General features: G+C 40.9%; 1 protein-coding gene across 1 annotated transcript in view; it reads right to left on the bottom strand.

Annotated features, from left to right (window-relative positions):
- Window positions 1-3,971: 3,971 nt before the first annotated feature.
- CORIN (corin, serine peptidase) overlaps window positions 3,972-25,258 on the bottom strand; it is a 156,427-nt gene continuing 135,140 nt past the window's right edge. Inside the window, exons 17-22 of the mRNA XM_086464230.1 lie at window positions 14,447-14,569; window positions 11,482-11,531; window positions 9,913-10,087; window positions 6,389-6,660; window positions 4,618-4,751; window positions 3,972-4,154 (exon numbers count right to left, since the gene is read on the bottom strand). Coding sequence (XP_086320356.1) covers window positions 3,972-4,154; window positions 4,618-4,751; window positions 6,389-6,660; window positions 9,913-10,087; window positions 11,482-11,531; window positions 14,447-14,569 — 937 coding nt within the window. The remainder of the gene's footprint in view (window positions 4,155-4,617; window positions 4,752-6,388; window positions 6,661-9,912; window positions 10,088-11,481; window positions 11,532-14,446; window positions 14,570-25,258) is intronic.

Here is a 25,258-nt window from a genome sequence, read left to right as displayed (position 1 = left end):
TTTCACAGGTGCCTTCCAGATGTCATGAAGGAAAGCAGGGCATTTACACTTTTGAGTGTCCGTTTAAAAGAAACCAAAACAACCATCCTCAACTCCTCCAAACATTGTAGCTATACCCAAAGCAGCTTTAAATCACTGTTTTATGTGCAGTATTTGATTTACAGAAAAAAATATGCTTTTTTAAAAGTTTTTTTTTTTCACAGCAGCTGTACCTGAGCTAAACATTTGCAGGTGGCAGTCAGCCGCAGCCTTTAGTTAGCGAGTTTTGGCAGCGCAGTGAGCTTCAGTCTGTCCCTGGGGCACGGTTTGGGCCGAGCGTTTAACCCAAGCTGTGGTTTGCCCTGAGCCCTGCCGGACCAGCTGAGGCAGAGCACGCACCGCTCCTGCCAGCCCTGGCTCTGCTGCTGGTCAGGCCAGCCCGTGCTCTCCGCGGCAGCTATTGGACAAGTTCTGAAGGTGACTGTGTTAAGAACACTGTCATCGCTGAACTTCAGTATGGTTTTTGTATTATTCGTTCCTGGTTTATTCTGGTTATGTTGTCCTACTGTTGACCACAGTGAAAAGGCAAATTTTAACTACCCTCAATTTCTGCATGCTGATTTTGATTTCAGTGTGTCTATATGTTGAAATGCTGCATGCCACTTTAAAAGGAGGTGGTTATTTCAAACTAATTGTGTTCCTGAGGAAAGCCATAGAACAAACTGCGTTCAGAGAAATTCGATGGCAGCTTTAGTTTGTCAGATTTTTCAATCCAGAGTAGTTGTTGGTGCGGTATTCTTGGCAGTACTCTGGCTTGGAAGCTTACATGCAGAAGAAATGAAAGCTGTACAGTGGTGGTAGTGCCAGAACCTCCACAAGTGGTGTAGTGCTAACAGGGCTGTCAAGGCTGTGTAAAAAAGCTAGATAAAGGTATGCAAATAGCTTTGTAAGGCTATTTTTAGGCATTATTGCTAAAGTTATAACCTCACACCTCCATACTGCCATTGAGTCTCTCTCTAAAGAGTAAAACACATTTTCAACAGAAGCTACTTGGAAAATGATTGTAAATTTTTATTGGTACAGCTAGAAAGAAACATATCTGCTTGACTGTATGACATTGCTTCCATGTGGCAGAAGTAAACCCAACAATTGTTACCTTACAGTGAGGCTACATGTGTAAGAGAGACAACGTAACTGTGATCATAGCTGTGATGTCAGCGCACAGGGAAAGGCTTGATACAGTGGAAGGAGGAGCATGTCTGCTTATTTCACGTGCACACATAAAAAAAGCTGTATAAAAATACATTTATAAAATTAGAAATTTCCTCTTTACATGGAATGTTGTGTCAGACAGTTGTGGGGAAGGAAAAGACCCACCTGCTCCTTCCTAAAGCCATTTGGGATGGGGCTCATCCTGTAATTAGTCTTCAGCCTGATCCCATAGAGGAGGGGGCTGGACTGTACATGTAAGCAGGACTCTTGTTTCCTGGGAGGAACTGCTTGGAAACTGGTGGCAGGCCAAACCCAGTTAATTAAAATGTGTAATTATATATTATCATGGGGTAGTGCTAACGTCTATGTGAAATGATTGTATGTACTCCAGTGCTTTCCAAAATTCAAAGCTGCTTACCACTTCATCTGGTGGCGAGATGTCAGGCTGGGCTGTTCATTTCACAACAGCACCTCTTTGTCTTTATTGCTGAAAAAGGACCTTGCTGCAACCTGCCTGTCCCCAGACGCGTCAGAGGGACTGGGGCAGGGTCTGGCTCCGGCAGCCCCTGGGCTGCCTGCTCCGGTAACTCCCGGTAACCAGCTCCAGGACTTGGAACGGTGCTGCCCTACCACTGCAGAGATCCTGGCCCCAGAGAAAAGCTAAACTGGGGGACTGAGAGCTCCAGCTTCCACGTCCTTGAGGCAAGGGCATCAATAATCTGCTTCATCTGTAATCTACTTGCACTGGAAAAACATGGTTGCAGCTGCTCGCTCTCATTTATAGCTGGGGGAAGAAGAGCATTTATAGGTTACAGTAAAAACATATATTAAAAAAAACAAACCCAAACCTAGCAAAGCCTGGAAGGGTTTTCTTTCTGAGCATGAAACAGTGATACAACAGTCACTTAAATAGAGTTTTAAGAATCCATAACATAAATATTGAATATTTGTTTATAATGCTGTCTAGTATGTCTACCATTAGGTATGTTAAAGGAGAAGATATGGAAATAAGAGGCAAACTTTTGCTAAAGCAATAGATCTACGTAGATTAATTATAACATGATTATAGTACCTGAAGTGTCCATTAGTGAGCTCTTCCAATGCATGTTTCCACACACAGCAGCCAGGGTATTGACCAGGCCCTGCCATGTTGTCATGGGGGTGCGCCAGAGGTAGCAGAAAGGGTAATAATATGCCTTAGGCTGGACACACAGGGGACCGGGCACAGCACAGAGAACATCCAAATTTTAAATGCATTGCTGCCCAGTGAAATTCATCCTGTAACCCTCAGGTTCCCAAACCTCCTACTCTGGCCTCCTAAAAGCCGAGCACTGCACAGGACAGGGCCTAGAGCAGTTGGTAAGACATGCCCCTCTAGCCCCATAAAGAGGTGCCAAGCTCCACCGTAAATTTTTTCAACCAAACTGTTTTGGACTCAAGGCTTAACCTCTTACCTGCTGCCCAGGGCACTCTGCCATCTGGCTACCAAGCACTTAAGCAGGGCTCTGAGCCTTTGCTGGTGAAGCTGTTGTACTTTGCTTAACATATTTCTAATATTCACTTGATGAGAAGCCAGAATCCAAGTCTTCTATCATTCAGATTTCTTTCTGCCTTTTTCTTTCTCCCAATTGTTTAATCTTGCTAAGCAAAATGAAACTTGAAAATACTAGAAGAGACCTATCAAAAAATTACTGTGTTTCCCCGTATTTGGCATACTGCTCACACTGCATCTTTTGCACTTTAAATCTGCATTTTCCGTATCTCATCAGATGTTCAAAGTAGCTGACTCTAGGAGGGGAAACTGTTGCAGTGGCATTGCCAACCCTGTTACGTTTTTAGAGGGCTGGAGATGGTCAATGCCTGCTTTATAGGCTGGACACATTATACAAAATGGGGAAAAAGGCCAGTGGGGCATAGGTTTGATGAATGTGCTGTCAGTGTCGTGCTGCCAAGGCATGGGTGTTTCCTGGACACATTAAGACATGGGAAGCTTCAGAAAATTAAGTGGTAGAGACTGTCCAAAGAGCCTGAAGGACTAAGTTTTGGTCTTGGGTGCCTCAAGTGTTAGTGATGGGTCTGTTGGCCTTACTGGTCCCTCCGTCGCCCCGCAGAGATACCCAGGCTGGTGCTGGGAACAGAAGCTGTGGCATCAGGATGGTACAGGGTTGTTATGTCCATGCAAGTTGCCCGCCCTGAGGGACAAAAGGCGTTAGCTCAGGACCTTTGAAGACCTGCACATGTATTTTGATGTGCCCTGTGCCAGATGGACGTACAAACTTGTCGATCTCTCCCGCTCCCTCCAGCATGTGGTGCGGCTGTGCCTCGGGTTGCCCTTGTGCATATACATCCTGCCAGTGCCGTCTGAATGCACGGAGTTCATGCCTCATGACAGCAAGCGAGTGGAAATGCACATCCTACTACTCAAAAAGTATTAAAATAGGTTCTCTAAAAAGGTTTTTCTAGTCTGTGCTACTGCTTAGTTTGAATAGCTGAAAGGCAGAAAGTGGCCAAGTCTTTTCTTTTAAGCCTTTTGCTGTGTTTGGAATAGCACCACAACACAGTTAAAAGAAAAGTCAAAAGGATTATTAATTCTACCCCAGAGTATATTCACCAGCAGAGGGTTTACCGTTAACATACACTGCATGTTCCATAGCTCCACAACAAGAACAGCTCGAGCTCAAAACTCCTTTTCACAGAGTTTCTGGACTGCAAAATCTCCAGTGTTGAAGTGCTGAGTCCTTTTTTCTTTTGTCTGTCAGCACAATTCTTACCATCTGGAGTTAGTTTAGCAGAAAGGTGTGGATGTATATTTGTCTTTCAATCCACTCAGTAAAATGTGACACATTGCTGTAAACGCCAGGTCCCAAAACTTTGGAAAAGCAGACAGAGCCCCAAGACGTTAAACCAAACAAAGTCCAGCGCCCTGCAGGTTGCTCACACACAAGCGGTCCTCCACTGTCGCCCTGCAACATGAAAGAAAAGTCTATAGGAGCTACACGTGGCCAGCAGCCACATGTTAAAGCTACGTTCCTACAAAGCTCCTACAGCAATTTGCCTTTAATAAGTAACTCAGCTGTAAAAACTGGCTGCTCTGCTGAGCTGTGTAGCAGCACACAGTGTTAGCAGTATTTACACCCTGTTACATTTCTACAAAAAAATTGCCTGCAGAAGGCTCATACAAATTAAAAAAAAATCAGCCCGATAGTTAACTAATACAGATGAACTTTAAGAGTCTTCCAGTAGCATTTCATTATCATAAACTGAAGTTGATTACACCAATAATAATAATAAAAGTTTGGTTAAAAGATGTAAATAACTGTTGTCGTTCCTACAGTAGATGAAGTATGCTATACCTAATGAACGCCATAGTACTCTAATGTCTAAAAGCAAGCCTGGCTGTGAGTTCCTCCTTAGAGGGAGACCTACCATGCAAGAGTCCACAGTGCCAGACTCGTAGCCAGCACACAGCATCCTGGTGGTGATGGTTTTCATGTCAAAGTACGACTGGCATTGTTCTAAGGAAATGATGCGAACCTCTCCTTCCTGAAGCTTGAAAGGCACTGAAAAACCAAATTAAAACAGTGAACTTCACACACACAAATGCACAAACACTTAGCTATGATGGCCCTTTGAGATATGATAAATATTTCCATTAGGATAGATTATAAATGTTACTTAACATATATCTATTAAATGCAAGGAGAGAAGACTCCGCGTTTTGCACGAAGCCAAGGTGAAAGCGGGCGGGTTTTTGCACTGCTGCACTGCAGGACTCATGACTGCCACGCTCCTGAGCCAGGAGTGTACGTGCTGCTGCGTTCTGGAGAAGGACCGAGCCCACGGGGACTGGTGTGACACCTGCTGCTCACCGTGCATCCGCACTGGCAGGCTGAGGAGGGAGAGCAGCTTTCCCTGGTGCGGTGTGGGACTTTGAAGATGGGGGCAGTATTGGCTGGAAAACAGTAATGTGAGGGAGGCGGAGGAGAGGTTTGACTCATTATTCCATGGCAGGATCTCCCTGTTTCTCAGTGTCTCTCGTGGTAAAGCCTGGTACAATCACAGCTATTTTGAGTTATGTTTGGGTAAATTTGACTTAGTATCAGGTAATCAGAATTCAAATATTATTGAAATTATTTTAGCATGTTCAAGAGACAATAAAGGACTACTACTGAGTCTAAACAGCTCAAATTCTAAGGACCTAGGGCATGAATTACTAAGTGCTGTGTTAGCCATGATGGTTTTTGATGCTTTGTAGCGTAAAACCTTTAAAACCAATGCTGAAAACACATTAGAGAACAAAGAAGCTTTCCGCACTTACCAGCGGTGCAAAAGCATTCTGCGGGTGTTTTTTTCCTGCCATTACATAAAAGATATTTTTAGATGGGTGGAGCTGCTAGGAAATAGCCTATCCCTCGCATATGCCATTTAATTTTTGCCACATGTCTGACATGGCCACTAGAGGTGAAGTCCCACCTGAGGCGATACTGAAAGGAAAATTTCCTTCTCTGGTGTACAGAGCAACAGCCTTCCCTAGCAATTACTGTAACAGCAAAGGGAAAAACACAATGGCTGGAGCGTTAACAGGGTTGGGGCCAGGATAATTTGCATATGATGCACACAGAATCATTTTGTCTAAACAAAGATTTACATAACACAACTGTTCTTGTCATGGGACCCATGAATTGCAGTGGCCACAGAACAAGAAAACACACAAACGTTCTGTCCAAAGAGACAAAACCAACAGTTGTGATTATGCCTGGATGGAATAAATCATGTGACAAGTCCCAGTGTGACTGTATGCCAATGCTTTCAGTGCCTGCTTTCACTGAAGAGTGTTGCCCCCCACACCCTCCTGCTGATGATCTGAGACCTTCTCAATACAGTTCCCTATACAACCTAAACCAGAAAAATGATAACCAATTCAGGTGGCTTTCTTGAAAGGAGTTTGTAGATCCTCAACATTTTTGAAAATCAGGCCACTTGTCTAAGTAAGGATTACGGACCATAAACTCAGGCTGCTGATTGAAAAAGCGAGGCTCTGGTCACAGCTAGATCCCTTCATGAGTAGTTACCGTTCCCTAGTATTTAATAAGGTCCAGTAACAGTGTAAATAGATACAGCTTTGCAATGGGATCACTTACTTGATTAACCCAGTAGAAGTTTAACATGTTTTTCCAAGATTCCCAGAAATACTCACTTTTGTTGCCCATGTGTCCCCAGCCTGTGATGTAGCAGTAGGTATCTGGCCGAACCAACTGGTCCTTGCTGGGCAGACAGACAGGTCTTACGTAGCTTGTCTCGTTGATCTCCTCATCTAGTTCCACAATGCTGATATCATAGTCTACGACTGCTCTGTTGTAGCGTGGATGGAGGATAATGGTCTTCACTAGTCGGGTCTGCATGAAGCCTGATGGATGATCAAGATTGCTAATCCCGAACACCACTTTCCAAGCAGCTGCATTTTCTCTCCTTTGTGAAAGGAAAAAAAAAAAAAATCCCAATCAAGAGCATTCATTTAAGCTAAAACACCCGAGAATTTTTTCTCCCTGACACTTTGCACATATTGCACTTTGCAAAGCATTGCACATACAAGAAAAAATAATACTTGGGCATCATGACTTACAGCTAAGAGCTGAGCAACAAAAGGCAGCGCCTTCCATTTCCTGCCTGCCTGCTACCAAACGAATGAAAGCTCCACCTTCAGAAGACAGGTAGCCACCTAATGCCAAGGGCCAAACGCTCTCAAAATCATCCCTTGGGTCCTGCCCAAGCCTTAGGTGCTCCCATGCTGGCTGGTGGGTGTGTACAAGTTTCTCTGGGGTGACAATACTGTTCAGTAGAATGCTGCTGACAGCAGTGAGCCTAGCTGAAATCCCACAGGAGTCTCAAAGAAGCAATTCTATTATGAAAATTAAATCTTTTATAATAAGCATGGGAAAAGTCCCTTATTTATGGGGCATTCAGTCTCTGCCAAGCATACTCCCTATGCCCAAGATGAAGATATCCAAGATCCCAAAAAGCCAATGCATATATTCCCACTTGTAAGTGGGTTGAGCCACATGAGAAAAACATAACACTTTATGAAAGGCTTCACGGGTGCGCTCTGCTGATCGTAGCTGGTCACGGGGCAAATCAGTTTCCTAATTAGTCTGTGATTTTAAAAACCCTCCAAAAAGTCAGTACTTTTCACAACTGATGAAAGACAGTTCCACATAGCTAAGCACCTTTGACAAGATCAAAGCTTAATCAAAGTAGCGTAAATGAAAGCATGCAAAATTTCAGCTTTTTCACACTATTCCACTGCATTCTAATTTCTGTAATTTGTAAAGAGATTTGGTTACTAAATAAAGGCTATTTTTATCTTAAGAGTTGCATGAAAATTCTGATTATTTCAGACTATAACGGCCATTTTACCATCACAATCAGTTGTCGAGTTTTTCCATAAAGTTACAAGATTAAGTTCTAAGAATATTCATATGCTATTGTGTTTACGAACATTATAAAAAAGTATTGCTCTGAGCAAAGAGCAGTCACAGCCAGAATGTATCGTCCTATGGTCAAGAAAAAAAACCTTAATGTCTTGGATGCTTTGGTGTAATGCAATTCAAAACAATCTTGATAAAACTCTGGGGACTATGCTAATAAAACTAGCAGAGGACATGATATTTAAATGTAGCTTGTTCCATTTATGCCTTCTCCAAATGTTCATGATTATTTGCATTAATACTTTCTGCTACATTATTATTATATGGTCCTTATGTTTCGTATCCCAGCCTTCACATGAACTTCATAAAATACTTAAGAAAATGGAGGATTTTGTCTAAAGCACCAGAGCACTTTAAAATAATTGCTGGCTTATCCGGTTGGTCTGGAAAAATTTTAAATACTTCATACGAAGAAAGCCTTGTGGCATCAAGAATGATCTTGCTGTTGCTGTATCAAGCTATACAAATGATGAATTTAAAGATTTCAGGCCACTGGGAATATACTCTCAAATCCATTCAGAGAGGCAGACGAGAAAAAAGTTGATAGAACTCCTCAATGAATTAGTAAACTGAAATATCTTAGTACTTTAAGGCATTTAGAATATAAATGTGAAAGAGACCTTTTACACATAATACTCTGAGCTCACACAGATGAGGGGTAAATGAGGGGTGAGTGAACAGCTCCAAAATGTAGTGGCAGTCTTTCTGCATTTGACAAAAATGGGAGAATTTTACTGTATAAATTTGACAGCTTCTTTCCTCATCTTTCACTAATGAGAGAAATCTCTTCCCTGTGAAATTCAGTAGCAGTCCAATACTGCTGAAGGATCTATCTCTAAATCCCACCCTTTATTTTAGATCATCAGAGGAAGTTCTTCCAAAGGTAAAGAAATACTCCTCATACTGTTTATTAGCTTTATTTGAAAATAGATGGGGAAAGAAGAGAAATTCCTTGTGCAGGACCCAAAATCTGATAAATACATCATTCTTGTTTGTATTATTCAGGTTTAGCACTCTGTTAGTTTAGAAGGAAGATTATCTAGGTTACTCTTTTTAAGTTCCTGGTTATTACTTTTCTTCTCTCTGAATGGAATCAGTTCTTGAACATCCTTAGGGCTTGATACGATGTGATCATTTCCTCTAGCATTTCCATTAGTAGCCTCACCCTGAGATACTCGCAATATCACCTGCCTGATGTCTTCTGGCTTAGACACAAAAGCCACAAACTTTGCCCCTGCCACAAGTTCAATCAAGAGCTGGGGGCGCGGGGGGTGGGGGGTGGAACCCCAACAAATACCAAAGGACTCAGTGTTTCAGAAATAAAAAGACAAACTTGAAATTATTACTGAAAGGGGGAATAATTAACATTATAAAGAAATATCAGTCAAGAGATACTTTCTCACAACAGAAAGTTGCCTAAAATATTTTCCAGTGAGCAAGTACCAGTTTAAAGCAGGATTAAGCACTGATGACAACTGCGTAGCAGACAAGTACTTGCTAACCACAGAAGAAACACACATTTCAATTATCTTTAGAAACCAAATTAAAAAACCATGGGTACAAGACAGAAGAAATGAGGTAAAAAACTTCTCTCCAAAATCTGTGGTTCATTAAAAAGAAATGTTTGTTAGCACCAAAGAGCTGACAATGACCAAGACAGTTCCTAATACATGTAAACGTCCTCTGCACCCCAGACTGTCCATTCAGCACAGGGCCTCAGAGACTAGGAGGCACTGAGTAGCGGTTAATACTCTGTTAAATGATTGCATTCCTAATAAAGAAGTGGAGTGTTTATAATTAGAAAAGGCAGTGGCTTCAACACCTTAGTTGCATTGTTGAGTAAATACTCAGGTTTTATTTTTACTAATGGTCACGGCATTTTTCCAGGGTCATTTCTGTGCTGGTACCCAGAATGATTTTTTTAATCTATGGCAGTTGTATGAGAGCTACAGGATTAGTGTTTTGGTCTCCTTCATTTTCCTGTTTCCTGCTGAAAGTCAGGGTGTCTTCATTTAGCTTTCATCAGTAGAGACGCCAGCAATGAACAATAAAGCATGTGGAAAACCTAAGCTGATGCCATTTACTTTCTTTTGTAGTCTCTTAAAACCAGGCCTCTGTGATCTGCCATTCTGCAAAGGTCATCACCTTCCCCCAGGGTGTTTGGCAGAGGCGGGAGGACCTGGTAATTCACACACGCAAGTTTACACGAGCAGTAAAACCGCTTGAGCCCTCTCACCCTTCAAAGCAGTGTGCTACTGTCAAGACCCATCTCTTTGCAACCAAAACACAGCCACATATGTGTCCGCTTGGCTCACTCTGCAGGGAGCACTGCCACGGCCATCGGCCTGGGCGACTGGTCCTACCGCCGAGGATCCTCTTGTTCATGCGAGCAGCTGGGCGACGGCCACAGTCTAGTGAGGAACAGATGCAGAAGAGAGTTAATCGTTACCACAAAGGCAGCATGTACAAGACCTTCTGCAAGAAAACTGGGCACAGAAAGATACTAACAGAGTCATGAAATTGGGCTGAACAGCACAGTAAGTGAAGTAATCAACAACCACATAATAATATCAAACACATAGAGCCAATTTCATCCTTCCTTTATAAGGATTTACTCTCCTGATACTAATTTTGACCAGCTCAGCCTGAAATACTAACCAAGCTAAGTTTGGGATCCCAACTTCCTTTCTCTCAGGAGTTACCAGGCTGCCCTTGGGAAGGTTTCCTGGGTTTATGTTCCTTGTCTTTCTGTCAGCTAGCAACGTGTTTGGGCTACTTTGTACCATCCGTAAGAACTGCTTCTGCTCAGCAATAATGCGGCTTTTCTTAAGCCAGGTGTGAGGTGAATGTCACACCATTTACTCAGCTACAGTGCACCGAGCTTGCTTGGCCTGTGGAAATCACTAAGGGAGAATATTTGAAGATTTTAAGACATTCCAGTACTCTGTCCATTCTACTTTATAAGCCACTTCCACTGGAAATTATAGCAGATTCCCATCTGCTGGACAGTTACTTTTCTGAAATATCTCTGTGGGAACTTAGTGGTGAAGAAATAAATTAGAGAGGGCATTATTTGTAACTCTTGCTGTGTTCACTTAACTTCAGAGGGCAAGGAGCTTTAAGTGTTCTTAAAGCAACATTCGTCAGAAGTGAACACCTTTGACAGGCCCCTATGAGCTTTTTTTTTTTTTTTTCTGGTAAGAGTAGTAAATGTTTTGATTAGTTTCCTTTATTTAGGTCATGCTTTGTGATTAATTTTTTCCTGTGTCAAGATAATTCATAATTCAAGTGTTCTTCAGCAAAGCTCTCCTTGTCTGTATAACATGATTTCATTGAAGATGAAGAATTTCTACATTTTCAAACCACTTAAACTTGGACGATACACTGTGCCTACAATCTTGGTCTGTAGCTTTCTACTTCAGGTTCTTCTGTCCCCTTGACCTCCACAACTAAACAGACCACAGCTTCAACTCCCAGGCAGATAGCCTGCTAACCATTCTGGTGGTAAAGGGTATTTTCAGCTGGAAGTTTTATCAAGTTAAATTTTTGGAACCTGACTGCTGACAAAATTGATTTTGTGGGAGCAGGACTGGGCTACTGCAATACACAGCCTCATAGTCAAAAAATAAGAAAAGCTGATGAAACTGAATAGAATGGGGAAAAAAACCCAACCCAATACCCAATGCAAAACTGGCTGTTGCAGAAGTCTAGAGACATTTCAGAATGAATCTGCATTAACCACCTGCATTTGTTAAAGTAATACATCTTGAAAAACATCTTTGTTTTATATGCACTTCTCTCTTACCTTCTTTAGTGCAAAAGAGAGCCACTTTGCCTCTGCTTCGACACATCTGTCTAAATATTGAAACAAGAACACGGTAGAAATCTTGATTAATTGATGTAATTTTTGGTAATTTGCAAATCAGCACAGGTATTGTACTTGTTGTGAACCAGCAGTTAGAAATTTCCCCAAACTGTAAAAAGAAATACAAGGAGCTTCTTATACCAGACCATCCACGGTTTCCAGTGTCTGCCTGGAGATAATTCAAAATATTAGCTCAGCTTTACAATGCATTTCAAGAGTGGGTGCTACATATTTTGCAGACTACCTCGCTCTCTGGGCACTGATCCAGCTCTGAGGTCAGCTGGGATGTACAGTCTGTCAAGTCTTAATTTATGGCACCTGAAAGCACAGAGATTGCCGTTCTCTTCTTCCTTACAGCTGAAAGACAGACTTTTCTTTGAAATACCTTTGATAACAGTTGATCTTTCATGCCCTAAAGTTTGTTTTGAAAAAATCCAGGAAGTTTGCAAAAGTAAGTATTAAAGCATGAAAAATTATCATTGCTGTTGAAAATTTTCAGAGAGAGGAAAGAAGTGAATCTTTGTCAAAGGAAGGGAGATCCTTGTTAAAACAGCGAGCATTGTTGCTCAACTAGCTGACTGCCTTTTTATTTCCACCACTTTTTCATGCATTTCTGAAACATAAGCATGTATAACACGCTTTCCTGAGGCAGATGCAGAGCTAAATTAGACTGGATACACAGATTAGCTGTTCCCTAGGTAATTCTTTGAAGGCTTTAATCTCAGTAGGTAGGCAGTATCTTTAAAATTGCAACCACCTAAAAAGAGGCTGCATTTGATTTTAAGTCATAAATACTAATATGGGTACAACAGAGTGCCAGCAAGCTCACCAGATTAGCTTGAATCGTTGATTTGATGAGACCTGTCTCTTACATTGCATGTACCCCATTCATATACTGTGCGAATCAGTCTATTTTCTGTTCCTGAAAACAGACCATAAAATTCTGTTTATAGAGTTAGACAACCAATTTCAGAAAAGAAAATTCTGTGCATAATTTTGAGGCATAGTTGCACTCCATAAAAAAATATACAGAATATAACTGAGAGCAGCCACGCTCATGTTTCACACTCGCTTCTTTGACTTATCAAATAGCCAGCTCTAAAAGAGGTAACTTTAAGCTTTTATATGTGCATGGCCTGCACCGTGCCATCAGCACAGACATTTTATATGCTGAGGTTGATGCAGATGAATACATCTAGACTGCAGGGCTCAGGAGCATTTCCCAGCTGCTGGGCTTGTCTTGGCTTCATGTTGGGAAGAGACTAAACACGTATTGTCCCCTGTACAGTTTGCCTTATACTAGAAGCCAGGCACATGAGTAGAGAGACAAGCCTGCAGGACCTCCAGCGGGATGACTGGGAGATCAATATGGGGTGCACCTGACCTGCAGCCCATGCACAGCCAGGGAGAGCCAGCTAGACAGGATGCCTGAAACAGCCAAAACAAAAACAGTCTCCTTCCTCACGCAAGGCCTTAGCTTCTCACTTCTTGTTAGTCATTTTCTGGATTTGGGGAGGTGGGAACATCTGTTCCTACATACTACTTTCATCTCTGTAATAGCTTTATCAATAACCCTCATTTCTGATATTTTCTCCTCTTTAACTTGTACTTCAGGTGAAACTAGATCTGTTGCTACTAGATCTTGTAACTCATGAGGCTCCAATGCCTTCCCTTCACACATACTCCCTAGCAGACTGCTTTCAAACATAGCAAAGTACCTTAAAATTTCTGCTTTGCACTTTAGTGACTGAACAGAATACGACTGTGGACCTGCCTTTGCATCTGGTCACAACCCAAGGTGTTTATTCTTGTGTTGCTCTGGAGAAAAGCATTTAGATACCATTAGGCTAGTGGAAAGAGACAGAAAGGAAAAGAAGAGAGTTAAAATTTTCAAGTATCAGGCACTAGCCTGTAATGGCCCTTCTTCTAGATGAAGAAATAAAGATGAACTTAAATGAATGGGGAAAATACCATATGTAAGCAGAACTAGTACAAAGCTGACATGCAGGAAAGCAAAAATAGGCACTTGCAGATACAATCTTTTCAGTAGTCTGACATCACAAAAAAGTTTCACTACAGAAAATAGTGGAGCCAAGCAAAAGAAAAGTAGGTGTATTCCTCAGATTTTTGTCTTCACACTTGTTGTGCCTCTGCATTTAGCCAAGACAGTCTTTCCTTGTGAAACAGAAGGATTTTCTATGGAGGAAGGAAGTTCTGAAATCTCCTAGGCATTTGAAAGACAGCAAGGAAACAATCTGCTTTTTGAAGAATGCAGTTGCAGATGGGGAAAAGGTGGCTCTCCCAGTTTTGTCCTGGATGTTCAAGTTCATTGGCTCTTCAGTCTCAAAGTCACACTTTGAACGTCTCAACCATGAGATCCTGGCTTCTCATTACCAACTGCCTGTTCAGTCAAGTTAATTAAAAGTAACATACCACCATCTGAATCCGGAGGAGCTGCTAAGGAAACCTACTTAAGTCAACATAGCTTCTGCTGAAGCAACTGTGGTCACTCCAAACATATGGATTCAAACTACACGGCCTGCAGAGGATGGTAAGGTGTTGCTGCGGGTTTTGCTATATAGTACTTACTGGACTTTCTTGGTCAGTAGGGATTTAATGAAGCTGTCTGGTCCAGGTACTTCAAGAGCATCACCTCTATGTCTCTCAAATGCTGTTAGTGTAGCAGAATGGGCCCTTGAGGATTCACAAGGTAGACTCCAAAGAGACTACAGTTCTCATAGACACTAAAATTATTACAGACTGTATCTCAACAACTCACATGACTATGTGCTGGGATTTATACACAGATACCTTTGGGAAAAAAGAGCTTACCAAAGGGAGTTTGTCATCCTCCATTGACAAGTGAGTACCCACAGCAGTGAAATCTCATTTACCTGTTACTTACCCATTCACTAGAAGTGCATGCAATGTGGATGCATTTTTATTCTTCCAGTCTGAATGCAGGTTCAGCCATTTTTGATGCTGCATTTCCTCACTCTCTATTACAATTTCTGTCTTGGATGGTCCTCTGAAACAAATGAAAGATATTCATAGACCTTCCAGTAGGTATCTATGTTACAATTATGAAGGTGAAGAGGCCCTAATGCCTCCTATTTACTCCAAATATATAAGCCAAATGTTATGTCAAAGCCACATGTGGCAGAATCATATTTAGGGGAATTAAATCACCCCAAGAAGCCAGGCCAGCCAACATATTCCTGTCACTTATGATGTATTTTCTGACAAGTACTGGAATTAGAATCAGGAAGAGCAAGAGCCTTCTAGTGGCATTTACTGTAGTGCACACATTGACATACTGTTTCTACAGTTTCTTGCCTCGAAAAAGACAAAATAGATCTACGTATGTAGAAAAGGTAAAAGAAAAAATTATTTTCTTACATTTATCTTTGGAAATCCATCAAAATTTAACAGTAAAGAGCAGTCTGGGTCTTGTTAATAATACTTGAGAGTATGTCTAAGTCTAAGCTGTCTGCTTTGCCAGGCAGAACAGATCACAGGTGACAATGTCAAACCTGTCATTCTGCAGCAAATTAACAGGAATACGTAAGTACATTAGAATGATTCACCAGGAGATATTTTCATCTATCCACTTCCTCAGTTTAGTTATTGCCTGGTAAACTCAAGCCACTGAAGAAATTGATGGTTTAGTAAATCTCAATTGCTAAATGGAAAAAAATAATGTATTTTTTAAATGGCTTTAGAAGTCATGCAACTTTTCAGCACAGGCCTATCCATGATTAGCCATCAAACCCTGTCAATGACAAGGACTTTCAAGGACTGCTCTCCTGACCACTGGTCAAAGGCCAAATTCTAAACCCAAGTTGATGGAAAAGAGAATGAGAACAACAACAAAAAAAAAAAAAAAAAAAAAAAAAAAAAAAAATCTGCAATGTGTCCTAAAACTCACTTCTGAACCCAGTCTCATGGCAGTACCTAGGAACACCAGCCAGGTTATTAGATTCTTTTCAACCATATGGAAATATTTTCAACAGGGCTGGCAAAATTACCTAGGCTCTGAGGTCATGGCCCTGGATCCTGCCTGTTACATGACTTATTTTTCAGAACCTTCTCTGCGCGTATTAAGCAAATATCATTCTATGATCTACTACCCAGAATGAACAGGCAGATAACAAGCATTTTTAAAGACCATGTTTCTTCCTCATTTAGAGAAAGCTGTTGGCTACAAAAAGAGCTTTCTTCCTCAGTGCCTGCTTATAGCAAACACATAAAATCCTCCTCTCTTTATTTCCATCATTTCCTTATTTCCCACTCTTTTTCCCACCGAACATACACAGACTTTTTTCTTAAGATGACATTCTGCTTTATGATCTTCTGTGAACAATTATGTTCATTTCATAACTGTGCACAGTGACATTTTATGTAGCTGTAAACAGTGTCTGCTCTATAAAATATATAACTCAAAAATGTGCAAAAAGGTGCAAATATCATGCCATCTGATGGATTCAAATCTATATTATCCCAAATACCAGATTACTTTGCTGAAACCTGCAGTTGCAGTTCTGAATTACATCTTGTGATTCTATAATCATCATTAAGCAGATATGTACTCTTAAACCAGGGCAACAAGCCACAAGACACTTAAGCCTGTACAAAATTTTATATAATATAAGGTATTATCCTTAGTGAAAGCAGAATTACAGCTACGCATTTTTTCCTTCATGATCACAGCTTGATATAATACACTCAAAACACTATGCACTAATTTATGTCTTTTGAATGCCTTCTGAAAGCATTCCCCCCTTGATGATGTTTACACAAGGTTTTCTTTCAGATAGGCAAGAGCCACTACTTGTCTCCTTTCATCTATTTTAATTAGAAATAGCCAGAATAAAGAGGACCCAAGAGCCTCATTTCTAGCTGAAGAAAGCTGTAGACAATGGTTAGCATTTGTGTAGAAACCAGAGCATACTGGGAATTGCCAGAGAATGAGAGAACACAAACTAAAAATGTTAGAGGAGGAGTAGGGGCTTGAGCTGGTGTGAACTTCTGGGTCTGAGAATTTCAGCATCCAGGAAGAGGCTGCTATGCCAGGAGTATACATTACACCAGGGACTGTAAAGCACTCAGATGAAAGAAGGGAAACAGAGCAATGGGGACTCATTTTCACCAGACCCATCCTGTGTTCTAGAAACACAGCAGGCAGCAGGTTCTGCTCAGCCCCTCTAGGAGCTGTAGCACACAATTTCTTCTGTGGACACACTCTAAAGAAAAGGGAAGAAGGATCCTTCAATGGACAGAGGCACGTCAGCTCATGGGGTATAAATTCTTCATAAGAATATTTTGCTTTACTGAGTTTCTTACAGACTCCAACAACAAGACTACAGCTGGTAATGACTTTAAGACACCAATCTACATCTTTGAGTTCAAAATCAGCTCTCTTCCAATTTTTATTTTAGTGACCTGCCGAAGATGACCTAAATTAAGTGAATCTGCACAAAAGTCATGTGTGTGGCCATATGTAATATCTTTCAAGATTTCAGTCAAGCCAAATAAAGACCCTTTTTAATGAAAGACTTTCAGAAGACACTTTCACTTGTTCGCAGTTTCTTGCCCCCCTCCGCCCCGCCCCCCCCCCCCCCCCCGCCCCCCATTGGTTTGCATATAACAGAACAGGTTTGTTCGTGTTGATTTTAGACTAATGCTTTTAATTATTAACTGTATTGCAACAATAAGCAACATTGAAACTGTATTTGTTGCCTGTAACCATATATACCTGGAACACAATGTGCAGTTTTAAGATGCCTCAGTTTAAGAGGATATGCGGAAACTAGAGAGGGTCATGCAGATGGCTTCCAAATTTTCTCGGGGCCTATGGCACTGACACACAAGGAGAGGTTGAAGTGATTGGATTTGTTTGTTCTCGTGAAGAGGAAGCTAAGGGACAATTCAATAGCAACCTGCAACTACTTGAAAAGGAGTCAAAAGGTGATGGAATCAAACTTTTCTCAGTAGTGCTACATGGTAAAACAAGGGGAAATGGCCTAGAGTTGCAGCTTTGGAGATTCACAGCAGATGAAAAGAAAATACTTTTTTCACTAGGAAGATGGAGCAGCCTTGGAACAGAGAGACTGTGGAATCTCAATCTATCAAGGCTTTGAAGACTTGGCTAAACAGAGCAGTGGTTGAGCTGATCTCATTTGCTGATAGTCCTGCTTCAAGTAGGGGATGGACTAGATGCTCTCCAGGTATCTGTCACAAAGGGGATTTTATGGTCCTGTTACACATCACAAATATACTGTAGCAACCAGTATCTATGTGGAAGAGCTTAATCTTAAAAAAGGCTAACAGTTGGTAGAACAGACTTTTCACACATAAGAGCATCTTTTAATATTACAGTACGGTCACTGAAATATCTATATCACTTAAGTAAGTTTGTTACTGGTGTCTGCAAATGCAAGACATTCATACCATGGTAACAATAATGCACGCCTTTTGAGTGGTGATCTTTAGACTAGATCCTCCACCAGGCTTTCAAGATAACTTACAACTCCTGCCTGAATCCACATGACTTTACAACATCTCATGGTGCTATTTGGATGGAACCATTTGAGTACTGAGACATTATTTTAAAACCCACAGGGTTCTAAGAGTCTATTACTGAATACACCACAAAAACTTAACTGACTTTCTCATGTGTCTCATGTTAAATATTTGCAGTAAAACTTTATATTCAGAAGAACTATGCTAGATCTTAGGAGCCAAATGAAGTTTAACAGGGGCAAGTGTAGGGTCCTGCACCTGGGGAGGAATAACCCCATGCACCAGTACAGGTTGGGGGTCAACCTGCTTGAGAGTAGCTCTGCAGAGAAGGACCTGGGAGTCCTGGTGGACAAGCTGACCATGAGCCAGCCGTGTGCACTTGTGGCCAAGAAGGCCAATGGTATCCTGGGTTGCATTAAGAAGAGTGTGGCCAGCAGGTTGAGGGAGGTTCTCCTCCCCCTCTACTCTGCCCTGCTGAGGCCACATCTGGAGTCCTGTGGCCAGTTCTGGGCCCCTCAGTTCAAGAGGGACAGGGAACTACTGGGGAGAGTCCAGTGGAGGGCTATTAAGATGATTAGGGGACTGAAGTATCTCACCTAAGAGGAAAGGCTGAGAGACCTGGGGCTTTTTAGCCTGGAGAAGACTGAGAGGGGACCTTATCAATGCTTATAAGTATCTAAAGGGCGGGTGTCAAGAGGACAGGGCCAAGCTCTTCTCAGTGGTGCCCAGTGACAGGACAAGCGGCAACGGGCACAAACTGCAGCACAGGAAGTTCCACCTGAACATGAGGAAAAACTTCTTTACACTGAGGGTGACAGAGCACTGGAACAGGCTGCCCAGGGAGGTTGTGGAGTCTCCTTCCCTGGAGATACTCAAAACCCGCCTGCATGCAGTCCTGTGCAACCTGCTCTAGGTGAACCTGCTTTAGCAGGGGCGTTGGACTAGATCATCTCCAGAGGTCCCTTCCAACCCCTACTATTCTGTGATTCTGTGATCTTCTGAACTAAAAACTGCTCAAACATAACACTCAATGAACACACTTTAAGGTGTCTGCAGTCTCAGTCTATGGACTCTTCCAAGACCATAACAAAAGAACCATAGTTAAATAAATTTACAATAGACACATCACAAACAGCAGTTTTATGATTTTTTTCCCCCCTCTACATTTGAGGTGCTAGAAATACTGAGCTAGTGGCCAAAGACAAGTATGTATTTCACCTAGATTTTAGTCCTGTGCACTGTTTCAAGAAAGAAATGGGATCAGAACATATGAAAAAACTCCTTCCACAAGGCTTTCTTCCACTTAAAAGTTAAACAACACAGTTAACTACCAGAAAATTCAGCCAAAAGGAATCTTAGGAGGCCATCTGATCCATTCCCCTAGTGAAAACAAGATCAACTGTATCTAAATTGTCTCTGATAGATTTTTGTCTGCCCTGTTTGTAAAAATCTCTAATGATGGAGAACCCTCAGCATTTTCAGGCAATTTACAGTTATTTACATTATTCCAGGATTTACAGTTAGCTTTTTTTTCCTAATGTTTGTTCTAAATCTTCCTACCTGTCATTTAAGCTCATTACTTCTGTCTTATTTCCACTGGAAATGGAGAACAGTTTATTCCTTGCCTCTTTGCAGCAGCCTTTTACATATTTGAAGGTTTCTATACCTCCCTCCCCCTGACTGATCACCTAGAGTTTTCAACCTTTCATCACAGATCATGCTTTCTAGGTCTCTGGTCATTCCTGCTGATCTGTTCTGAACTCTCCCCATCTAGTCAAAATCTAACACAAGCTGAATACACTAGAGGGATTACACATAAACTCTTCTGGTTAATTCAGGCCATATCTCCAGTCTGTCAAAAAATTTTTGAATTCTAATCCTGTCTTCCAAAATGCTTTCAGATTCTCCCAGCTTGATACTGAATGAGAAATTATGAAGCATGCTCTCCACTCCATCATCTAAATGACTCATTACAACACTGAATATCACCCCAGACACACTGGGATGTGTCTAGCCCCACCCCAATACATCTTTATGGTTTGACAATGAATCATCAACAGTCTCTTACCATTTCATCTTTGTCCATACCTCCTTACTTATTTTGAAAATCATTTCACATAGTGTGGAAGTTAAAAATATATCACATCTACTGTTTCTTCCTTATCCACAGTATCTCTGCCTTTTCAAGGAATAAATTAAGGTAATCTGACATGATCTGTTATTGATAAATATATTCTGTCTGTCGTTAAGACCTTACAGTTCTGTACTTTTTTGTTGATAGTTGAAGCTAGGCAACTAGTTTGTAAATCTCTGCATCTTCCTCTCTTTAATGAAAGATGGCATACCTAACAGTTTTCAGCCTTATGTAGCCATTCTCCACAACTTCTCAAAACTACTGGCTACCATTATGGGCAGCCACAATGGAGCTCTGCCATAGCCATAAATCTTAAATGCTCTTGGATGAATTTCTACAAAAATAACTACTTTGGAGAGTGGTTGTAATGGGTCTGCGTGACAAAGTTTTGGTAGCGGGGGGGGTTACAGGGGTGGTTTCTGTACAAAGCTGCTAGAAGTTTCCTCTATGTCAGATACAGCCAATGCCAGCCGGCTTTAAGACGGACCCGCCGCTGGCCAAGGCCGAGCCCATCAGCGACAGCATTTTTCACCTCTGTGATAATGTATTTAAGAGAGTGAAAAAGTTGTTGGGCAGCAGTAATTGCAGCGAGTGAGAGGAGTGAGAAAATGTGAGAGAAACATCCTGCAGACACCAAGGTCAGTGCAGAAGGAGGGGGAGGAGATGCTCCAGGCACCAGAGCAGCGATTCCCCTGCGGCCTGTGGTGAAGACCATGGTGAGGCAGGCTGTCCCCCTGCAGCCCACGGGCGGTGGAGCAGATGACTGCCTACACCCCGTGGAGGGCCCCCACGCCAGAGTAGGTGGATACCTGAAGGAAGCTGTGACCCCGTGGGAAGCCTGCACCGGAGCAGGCTCCTGGCAGGACCTGGGGCCCGTGGAGAGAGAGAGAAGCCCACGCTGGAGCAGGTTTGCTGCTGGAGACCCCATGAGGGGGCTCACGCTGGAGCAGTCGGTTCCTGAAGGACTGCACCCCATGGAGGAGACTCACGTTGGAGCAGTTCATGAAGGACTGAACCCGTGGGAGGCCTCACGCTGGAGAAGTCATGAAGGACTTTCTCCCATGAGGGGGACACCACATTGGAGCAGGGGAAACGTGTGAGGAGTCCTCCCCCTGAGGAGGAAGGAGTGGCAGAAAACAACAGAGTGATGAACTGACCCCAACCCCCATTCCCTGTTTTCCCCCTGTGCCGCTGAGGGGGAGGAGGGAGAAAAAATCGGGATCAAAGTCAAGCCCGGGAAAGGAGGGAGGGGTGGGGGGAAGGCATTTTAAGACTTGGTTTTATTTCTCATTACTCCTCTCTAAGTTAATTGGTAATAAATTACATTTTCCTTTAATCGAGTCTGTTTTGCCCATGACAGTAAATGCTGAGTGATCTCCCTGTCCTTATCTCAACCCCACAAGCCTGTTGTTATTTTTTTCCTCTCCTCTCTCCTGTCCAGTTAAGGAGGGGGAGTGATAGAGTGGCTTTGGTGGGCATCTGGCATTTTGGCCAGGGTCAACCCACCACAGCAGTGTATAACCTACTATTTTCTTACTCTAGCCCTAATTATTAAGTCTTTGCCATTTTAGAAATGTTTTGCTGAGGTTTCTTTGTCGTTTTGTTTTGGGGTTTTTGTTTGCTTCGCTGTTTTTGCTTATTATCCCTGACTTTTCTGATTCTTTCTCCAGATACTTATGCTGTTGTTCTATACCAGTTCTTGTAAGTTTGAACTACTTCTCCAGTCTCTCTAGACTTCCAGTTTCAGGTGTCTGTATAGCTTGTGCCTCAGCCAAGTTATTCTTGCTGCTTCACAGAAAGGTGTCTGCCAGATCTGATGAACATCAAAGGGCACATATAATTCTAACACATCTAATTTCTTTTATCTAAGAAGTTTCCTTTAATCTAAGGCAATTTTGAAAAAAGTTATTCCGTTATTCTACAAAATCAGTCATTCATAAAATGAGAAAGGCAAGACACTTTAATTTGCAGAACCACTTATATCTACCTGAGGGGGAAATTCTAACTTAGATTTTACTAATTTTTCAAATCTTAACTTAAAAATTACAATATCACTTCAATACATTTAATTTCAAGCTATGGATTCCCTTATGTGTGTTTAAGAGAGGGATTTTCAGAATCAAAAAAGAAAAATAAAACCCAGTCTGTCTTCTACGTTATAAACGTGCTCACAATGGGGAAAAGTAACGTTTAGGGCAACTTTGTTACGTAAGTTGTACAATGGAGATATTAAAGAAATAGTTTTAAAGCATTCTAGCCTGCTACCTGCTGATCACTGTGCCCAACAGTCAAAGTTTATAGTATAGTTTATAGTGAAACACAAGGAACATTACGACTTACATACTAAATCATAATGAAAATAAAAAAAATACAAAATAGAAGGCAGGGACTAATTTTAGGTTATGAAGTTAATATTCTGTTCGTTACTGAGAGTAACGTAATTTGTGACACTTCCGTACAGCAGTGGTTTTAACACCTCATTCTCCCTGTTTCATTGTATTAAATTGCAAGTTTAGAATAAAGTATAAACCATAAACTGGATTCCTTCTCCCTTCACAGTAACAGTAACATTCCTCTGTTCAGCTTCTATAATTCCATTGTCTTAAGCCTCATGTGACAGCAGGCTTGAAAAAGGAAGCCTTGCATTATACCAGAAGGTAATGAATAACGTGTGTAAGGGCACTAATATAAAATGCATTAGGCCTATTTCAGAGCTGGGATGTCATCTGTTTCCTGTCTGTACTTACCGGTTAAGATGTTTCTTGGTCTTAAGCAGAATTCTATAAAGCCATGGCTGTGCCATGGAATATGGAGTAAAAGATCAAAACCTTGATTTTAACAGCACCGAAACCAGAGAAATCTGAAGTTTTAATGTGAAAACATATGAAGACATAGAAAATGGAAATTAAAAAGATTCACAGCATTGAGAGAAAACTGAAACATGTGATTAAATAGTTCTTAAAATTTTTGGAGAGCAGGTAATCACTGTGATATTTCCAGGTGTCAAAATGCCTACAGTCTCAAGTCCAAACTGATAGACTACTCAACCCTATCAAGGATGAGTTAACATGTAATTACACCAAAAAAAAATTTATATGCTTGCTTTTTTTCTGTCATTTGAGTCTGCAAGTTATAGGAATCATAAAGTATCCTTTTGTAGATAAACTTAAAAAAGACGATTTGGGGCGACCTAAATTTAAAACTTCAAATAAAACATAGATTTTCTTAGCTGGAAGTCTTTATATTTAATTTGAAGCTGAATTAAGTCCTTCATTTAAGGTTAATTAGCTTTTAATTTTAAAAAGATGAAGGACATATTTCAGAGAAAAGTATTGTTTTGAAACAAAATTGTGTTTCATTTTAAAAAGTTGAAACAAAATAACTTGACTTCTCAACCTTTTTTCCCCTGCTGAAACTATTCACTGAATTTGAACAAAATTCATTGTTATTTTTGTTCATCATTGTCCTTTACAGAATTATCATTCACTAAGAAATGTTCCCATAGTTCTACTGGTCATAACACATTAGCCAGAAAAAAAACAAGTTGCAGATTCCAGAATGAATTTTCAGGACTAACAGATTTAATATCTGTTTAGTGTTGAACTCAAGAAACTTGATTTGGAAGCCCCTAGGATAAAAAAAATGGGCTTTATAATCCCATTTGCACAAGCCATGATATAAAATAGTTTGAAAAAGGACTTGTGATCAATTAGAATAAGAAAGATTCTTTGGTTGGCAGCAATAATCCATCTTTCTATTTCTTTCAGTCAATCACAGAATCACAGAATGGTTGAGGTTAGAAAGTACCTCTGGAGGTCATCTGGTCCAACCCCTCTTGGGTTGAGATCAAGCAGGGCCACCTAGAGCCAGTCGCCCAGGAGCATGTTCAGACAGCTTCAAGGTTGCTAGGAGGTATTAAATCACTAGTAACAATTATCATTTACTTAAAGAAAGAAAACTATCCAATCATGGAGCTAAAAAGTTTTATGAGGTGAGTGACCATATACGTAATGACTATTTGAAGCAATTGTCAGACTTTGCAAGGAATTATTAAGTTGAAATTTATTTGAAAAAAAGCCTTATCTGAATAATTATATTTTGAACTACATATGTAAATGGAAGATGAGGCATAATCTGTCAGTTTTAATCTAATACAAGTTAAATATACTGATTAAAGTCTACATATTTTAATATTGTTTTATGGTTGCTCAAAATTACTAAAACAGTCTTCCACATCTACCACAGCTTGTAATGTCATTTTCAGTACATTTTATTTGATAGTTATTTGCTGGTGTTCTTAAAAAATAAATGTAATCTGAAGAATTCGCTGTTTTACTAAATCCTCTAAAGATTTAACAGCCCACACTGTGGCCATGGACAACGTGAATATATTCACAGTGGTAGGTCAAGCATATTTTACATTCTGTTGAATGGGTCTAGAAATCCATATTGAATTAATGAGTTGAAATACCATGTCTTTGGCATAGAATCTGATTTACTAAAGTATCATTTTTAATCTTGGAGAAAATAAAGTAGGTTAAATTCAGAACTTTGAACTTCTAATGTGGGTAGGACAGAAGTATTCCATTTTTTGTTTCTGTGATGTTTTTTAAGCGAATAAGACATTAAACTAAACTTCCATTATTTCTGTTGCAGAAATAGTTAGAAAGTAATTAGAAAGCATAATAATTCATGTGAGAACAATAGATTATTAGAATAGCATCTTGACTGCTCAGATGCCAAATATTACTGAAGAACTTCGTACAAAAGAGAGAGATGAGAAAGTATTACGAAAAAGGCCAGGCAGCAACGAGAGAGTGGCCTTTCCCTTCCACAAATACACACACAGTAGATGCTATGGAAGACGAAAGAAGGAAAAGGATCTACCTGTTTCAGTGGATCACCTGTGGCACAGCCTCCAAGAAAGGGAGAAGCAGCAGCAGGTAGCAGAGCTTACTGTAGATTTTTATAAACACTTGGTAAACAGCTGTGATTTTATGCTGATACTACTCGACCAGAGCAAGTGGGTCAGCTAAAATTCCCCTGTACTCTGCAGGGTAC

The sequence above is a fragment of the Leptosomus discolor genome, chromosome 4, assembly GCF_034619465.1.
Source record: "Leptosomus discolor isolate bLepDis1 chromosome 4, bLepDis1.hap2, whole genome shotgun sequence".
Classification (NCBI taxonomy): Eukaryota; Metazoa; Chordata; class Aves; order Leptosomiformes; family Leptosomidae; genus Leptosomus; species Leptosomus discolor.
Note: the sequence above shows the minus strand (reverse complement) of the source record. Positions and strands in the feature narration are given on the sequence as shown.